The sequence below is a fragment of the Salvelinus sp. IW2-2015 genome, linkage group LG20, assembly GCF_002910315.2.
Source record: "Salvelinus sp. IW2-2015 linkage group LG20, ASM291031v2, whole genome shotgun sequence".
NCBI classification, from domain to species: Eukaryota; Metazoa; Chordata; class Actinopteri; order Salmoniformes; family Salmonidae; genus Salvelinus; species Salvelinus sp. IW2-2015.
In genome coordinates this window covers 50,823,481-50,829,965 of record NC_036860.1, presented here as the reverse complement: position 1 = coordinate 50,829,965, position 6,485 = coordinate 50,823,481, and the positions used below count along the sequence as shown (strand labels likewise).

Genomic DNA, 6,485 nt, shown 5'->3' with positions numbered 1-6,485 from the left:
ACAGATCCTTGTTTGATTCCAGGCTGTATCACAACCGGTTGTGATTGGGAGTCCCATAGGGTGGCGCACAATTGGCCCAGTGTCGTCTGGGTTAGATTTTGGCCGGGGTAGGCCGTCATTGTAAATAACAATTTGTTCTTCACTTACTTGCCTAGTTAAATACATGTTAAATAAATAAAAACGTCAGCACCATCGACTTGGTCAACTGTATACCGTGCACCTTTAAAATGTATACGTCACGATCATGTGATGTTACCAGGAAGTCCTTTATGTTTTCATCGCCACACTGCAAGAGCCATCGACATAGTAATCTTTTATAGAAAAATATTGCCTGTGTCATTGTTAAACCAAAAATGGATAACTATAATAAACAATCTTTGAACTCAATGCCAGGTCCTGTTCCAGATTTCAGAGGGTAAGTTATTACGGATAAGCAAAAGGTTGCGAAACTGGAGCCATGCTAGCTAACTAAGACGGGATGGATTGCTAGCTAGCTAGCCCAGTTTGTGAACTTAATTTATGCAATACTATCTACTTGCATGTAGCTGCATGGTTACATGCAATGTTGTTAGCTACTGTACCTCACCATGGGCATACAGTATTTGACCACCTACAAAATCATCACCAGACAAGAAATATAGCTAACTGCTCTCTCTGTCCAGGGTTAACGAAATAGCTAAATTACTCTACAGTTATACATGCACATTAATAATGGGTTCATGCATATGATGAAATTATACTTGACACATTTAAATATGTTCCTTATACATTTCCGTTTTGTTTCCCTGTATAAGAAACAGTGTATGAATCTAACAAGTAAAGTGTTAGATTTGTGAAATGTGGTCACAAAGTCGTCTAAATTAAAACAAAAGGTGTTTTCTTTGTTTCATTCTCTTTCAGGAACGATGGATCATTGGTGTCTGTACTGAAGACGTTGCTGTTTTTCACGGTCATGATGATAACCCTGCCAATCGGATTATATTTTACATCAAAATCATATATTTTTGAAGGTAAATTTGATAGCTAAGGGTGTAGCCCACTGCTTGCCCACCAAAAATGTAATTATGCGCAGCAGGAGCCACATTGTTTTTGTTTAGTGGAATATTTTATGTAAAATGTCTGTTTTTCGTGTCATTTTCTAAAGACATCCATTTCTGCCATCATGATGGCTTTTACATAGGCCTATATTGTTTTAATGTCATATACAAGAAAGAAAAAATGTCTCTCTTGCTTCCTCAGCTTCTGGGTATTCCAGCAATGACAGTTATTTCTATGCTGCCATCGTGGCAGTGATAGCTGTCCATGTGGTCTTGGCCCTCTTTGTGTATGTTGCATGGAATGAGGGCTCCGGCTCACATCAGACAAGAGAAGGAAAGCAGGACTAGGAGGATCAGGCTGTGTGTGGACCAGGAGAGGACGACCACATCACCACCACCACACACAGAGAAGACAGTGAGGCTACAGCCTAGAGCCCACTGATGCAGTGCAATAGTGGATGGTTGATGTTCAGGATTTATATGCTTGGAGAGGCACGAAAGTATGCAATGTGGTGTTCAGGCATAAGAATATGCAGCAATTGCTCAATGAGTTTGTTCAGTTTCAGCAGTTAAAAAATTAGGGACAACTATTTTTAAGACATGGGACCCTATTAAATCTAACCTAGAAACAGGGCTTTGGGGATGAGTCAAAAGCATGTTTTTGATAGGTTTTCTTAGGTAAGGGAAGAGCATTGTATTTTGGTGTATTGCCATATGCCATTAAGGTAATCAATCATCATTCAGTCATTGTTTGAATCTAAATACTTGAGAAACATCTGTAGGTCTCAACCTAATATGAACACCTGTGGCTTTGCATCATCGGAGGTTAGATTGTATTAAAATAAAAAATAATGGATAAAATAGATGGCTGATAAGTCTTGATGTCATGTACCACAAATCTATCTTCACTTCATCTGTTTTTTTACTTTAGAATGCATGTTTTTCCTCACAGATTCCTTCAAATGTGATTTGCACATTCTAGTTTGTTGAACTCCCAAGGCTCTATTTGACTGTCACATATGTTGTATTCTATGTTTGTTTTCACCTAATTTGATACAATTCATAATGATACGTGAAATACCCATGAAGTCGTTTTTATTGATCATGCTTGCAGAGACCTCCACTCTGGGTCTCTTTCTGTAAGCTTGTCTCAACAAAAATATATTCAAACTGACACCATGAAGGTGTGCTGTCAGGGTTTGACAATTGGATGAAATAGAATAGTAATTGGTGGAAAACAACGGGTTGTTCAATAAAGCATTCATCTCTGATTTGTGGTTCAAGAATTATAACAAAAATGCCTTCAATTCACACAGCAAATACTTACTAGAAAAACAAGAAAGAATGAAGGTCTTGACTTCATGACAGGCAGCAAACCAAGAGTTTAAAAACATGGACAGTTAAGACAACCATGGAAACCTTGACAACATGTCTGGCTTCTGATGGAGGAAATATGGAAACCAAGGCCACTGATTGGCCTAGTAACTTTGTAATGCTCTACTTAAATGCCCAATGATTAAGAAATCTAACCATTCCCTAAAAGAAAAACTATGCATCCTACAAAAAGGCAAAACAAGCATTAAACCTCAGATTTAAGTCAGGCTGAATTTATGTAAAACTTCAGATCAATGTAATGAACATATAATTAATAGTACTTGGTAGACATACTGCACTTACACGTACAACACAAACCTTTTCTGAAACCAACTTGTCACAGCAAGACTGACAGCCATGTGTTTCAGGTCAGGATTGGAGCAGTGGTGATTTTAGCGTGTAATTATTGGTGGGGCAAACAAAAAATATACAATTGGGATGCATGCCAGCAAAGCCACTGCACAACACTAAACAATACATTAATTGCACTATAACGCTGACAAACGCTGCCCACAAACTGTTAGGGCCTGCATAAAGCTGTCCCAGCAGCAGAGTCCCAACAGCAGTCCCAACACCATACACTCAGAAATGAAAAGGTTTCTGGAGTATCCTTTAGGGGTTCTTCAAATTGAAACTGTGGGGGAACCCCTATAAGTTCTTCAAAGAACCCCTTTCAATGGATTCTCAAATAACCTTTTGAAGAACCTTTCAGGGTTCATTTTTAAACTACCCCCCCAACTCCCCTGTTATTATTAATTATAATAATATGAATAACAACAATAACACAATATTTTTGTTCTCAGTGTATATGATTTTAATGGCAAAGCAGCATTTAAAAATCTAAATATGAGATAAACTCCCAGCAGAGCCCCAAGTCCAATGGGTATATCCTCTGTATTGATGATAATGTGTTGATGTTCTCTGTATCCATAGCCAGAATGATTTTGCAGTACATGGTGATTGAACAAGTTTCCTGTCATATTCATCAGAGATGTAGGGAGGGTGAAGTCTGTTAATCCCCAAAAATGTAATTATACAGATGATTAACAAAACATGCACACAACAGAATTCATACCTTTGGTATTTGTGGTGAATGTGATGGAAAAAACCTGTTTAGATAATGGTTGTCAAATCAAATTTTATTTGTCACATGCGCCGAATACAACAGGTAGACCTTACAGTGAAATGCTTACTTACAAGCCCTTAACCAACAATGCAGTTTTAAGAAAATACAAAAGTAACAAATAGTAACAAATTTCTAAAATGTTAGAAATAAAAGTAACAAATAGTTAAAGAGCAGCAGTAAAATAACAATAGTGAGGCTATATACAGGTGGTATAGAGTCAATGTGCGGGGGCAACGGTTAGTCTAGGTAATTGATGTAATATGTACATGTAGGTAGAGTTATTAAAGTGACTATGCATAGATAATAACAGAGTAGCAGCAGCATAGAATTTCTTTTAAATATATTTTTTATTTCACCTTTATTTAACCAGGTAGGCTAGTTGAGAACAAGTTCTCATTTACAACTGCGACCTGGCCAAAATAAAGCAAAGCAGTTCGACACATACAACAACACAGAGATACACATGGAATAAAGAAACATACTACAGTAACAATACAGTAGAAAAAGTCTAAATACATTGTGTGAAAATAAGGTAAGATAAGGGAGGTAAGGCAATAAATAGGCCATGGTGGCGAAGTAATTACAATATAGCAATTAAACACTGGAGTGATAGATGTGCAGAAGATGAATGTGCAAGTAGAGATACTGGGGTGCAAAGGAGCAAGATAAATAAATAAATACAGTATGGGGATGAGGTAGTTGAATGGGCTGTTTACAGATGGGCTATGTACAGGTGCAGAGCTGCTCTGACAGCTGGTGCTTAAAGTTAGTGAGGGAGATATGAGTCTCCAGCTTCAGGGATTTTTGCAGTTCATTCCAGTCATTGGCAGCAGAGAACTGGAAGGAAAAGTGGCCAAAGTGTCACGCCCTGACCATAGTAAGCTGTTTTTTCTCTGTGTTGGTTGGGGCGTAATAGTGATTTGGGTGGTCATCTAGCTGTTTTTTGTATTTCTATGGTGGCCTGATATGGTTCTGTAACGGCGTTCCTCCTCCTCTTCATCCGAAGAGGAGGAGCAGGGATTAAACCAAAATGCAGCGTTGCGATTTGACATGATATTTATTAAACAAAACAGACGAAGACGAAAACGAACTATACTTGATATAACTAACAAAACAACAAACGGAGTAGARAAACCTGAACGTAAGAACTTACATGTGACTCGAAGAACGCACGAACAGGAAAAATGACTACATAAAACGAAACGAACAAACAAACCGAAAACAGTCCCGTATGGTGCAACATAGACACAGACACAGGAGACAACCACCCACGACAAACAAAGTGAAAACACCTACCTTAATATGATTCTCAATCAGAGGAGATGAAAACCACCTGCCTCTAATTGAGAACCATATTAGGTACCCATTAACCAACATAGAAACAGAAAACATAGACTGCCCACCCAAACTCACGTCCTGACCAGCTAACACATAAAAACTAACAGAAAACAGGTCAGGAACGTGACAGGTTCCCAATCAGAGGCAGCTGTTTATCGTTGTCTCTGATTAGGGATCATATTTAGGTAGCCATTTCCCCATTGGTATTCGTGGGATCTTGTCTACATTGAGTTGCCTGAGTACACTTCAGTAGCTTCACGTTTCGTTTATGCTTTATTGTTTTGGTGAGTTTCAGTTTATAAAAAAATATGTGGAACTCTATTCACGCTGCGCCTTGGTCTACTCATTTCAATGAGCGTGACAGAAGATCCCACCAACAAAGGACCAAGCAACGTGCTCAGGAGGAGGAAGTATCCTGGACTTGGGAAGAGATCCTGGATGGGAAGGGATCCTGGACTTGGGAGGAAATCCGCCAAGGATCGCCTTCCTTGGCGGGAGTCGCCTAGGAGCATGAGAGGACAGCAACGACATCGGGGAGGAAGGCCACAGAAACCCCAATAATTTTTTTGGGGGGGCACATGGAGCAGTCGGCGGAGCCGAGGAGTGAACCAGAGCCAGTCAGGGAGTCGAGTAAGGAGTTCGACGCAAGATTCCGAAGAGAGGTGCTGGCGTTGAGAGCGCTGCAGAGCGGGCGTGCTGAGGTGCGTGTCATCAGCCCGGTGCCACCTGTACCGGTCCCACGCATCAGGTCTCCAGTGCGCCTTCACAGCCTAGTGTGTCCTGTGCTAGCTTCCCGCACTTGCCGGGCTGGAGTGAGCATCCAGTCAGGAAGGGTTGTGCCAGCTCTGCGCTCTAGACTTCCAGTGCGCCTCCACAGTCCAGTACGTCCTGTGCCTCCTCTCCGCACTCGCCCTGAGGTGTGTGTCATCAGCCCGGTGCCACCTGTACCGGTCCCACGCATCAGGTCTCCAGTGCACCTCTACAGTCCAGTACGTCCTGTGCCTCTTCCCCGCACTCGCCCTTAGGTGTGTGTCATCAGCCCAGTGCCACCTGTACCGGTCCCACGCATCAGGTCTCCAGTGCGCCTCCACAGTTCAGAGCTTCCGGCGACAGTTCCCAGTCCATAGCTTCCGGCAACAGTTCCCAGTCCAGATCTTCCGGCGACGTTTCACAGTCCGGAACCTCCTGAGACGGGCCACAGTCCGGAACCTCCTGAGACGGGCCACAGTCCGGAACCTCCAGCGACGGGCCACAGTCCGGAACCTCCTTCAGGCATTGTTCTCCCCAGTGCCTGGTGAGTTAGGCCTGTGCGGTTTCCGACGTACCAGGCCTCCAGTAGGTGTCTGGCCCCTAGGGGCCTGGGTAAGGGTCCTGGTGGCAGCTCCAACGCGACCGAGAGTCTTGCCAGTGCCATCTTCTCCTAGTCCGGGGTGGAGACCTGTTCCGGTTCCAGCGTAGCTCAGGGCCTCTCAGTTATGTCTCCCAGCCTGGTAAGCCTGTGGCAGCTCCACGCACCAGGCTTCCGTGCATCTCCACGTACCCACGCCTCCGTAGTCTCACCAGCCTGGTAAGTGGCCTGTGGCAAGCTTTCTTTCATGCTATCCATGTCT

At 42.6% G+C, this 6,485-nt stretch overlaps 1 protein-coding gene across 1 annotated transcript; it reads left to right on the top strand.

The window, feature by feature from the left end:
- The first annotated feature begins 257 nt into the window (after window positions 1–257).
- vma21 (vacuolar ATPase assembly factor VMA21) lies at window positions 258–1,900 on the top strand. Its single transcript, XM_024013414.2, has 3 exons — window positions 258–415; window positions 901–1,010; window positions 1,240–1,900. Exons 1-3 carry the CDS (start codon window positions 354–356, stop codon window positions 1,383–1,385), a joined length of 318 nt encoding a protein of 105 aa, XP_023869182.1. The 5' UTR covers window positions 258–353; the 3' UTR covers window positions 1,386–1,900.
- The last annotated feature ends 4,585 nt before the right edge of the window (window positions 1,901–6,485 follow it).

What these genes read in the sequence shown, in the direction of transcription:
- vma21 (XM_024013414.2), top strand. Translation starts at nt 354, where the DNA reads ATGGATAACTATAATAAACAATCTTTGAACTCAATGCCAGGTCCTGTT. An exon ending in CCTGTTCCAGATTTCAGAGG is followed by an intron (nt 416 to 900) that starts GTAAGTTATTAC and finishes ATTCTCTTTCAG; the next exon opens with GAACGATGGATCATTGGTGT. An exon ending in AAAATCATATATTTTTGAAG is followed by an intron (nt 1,011 to 1,239) that starts GTAAATTTGATA and finishes TTGCTTCCTCAG; the next exon opens with CTTCTGGGTATTCCAGCAAT.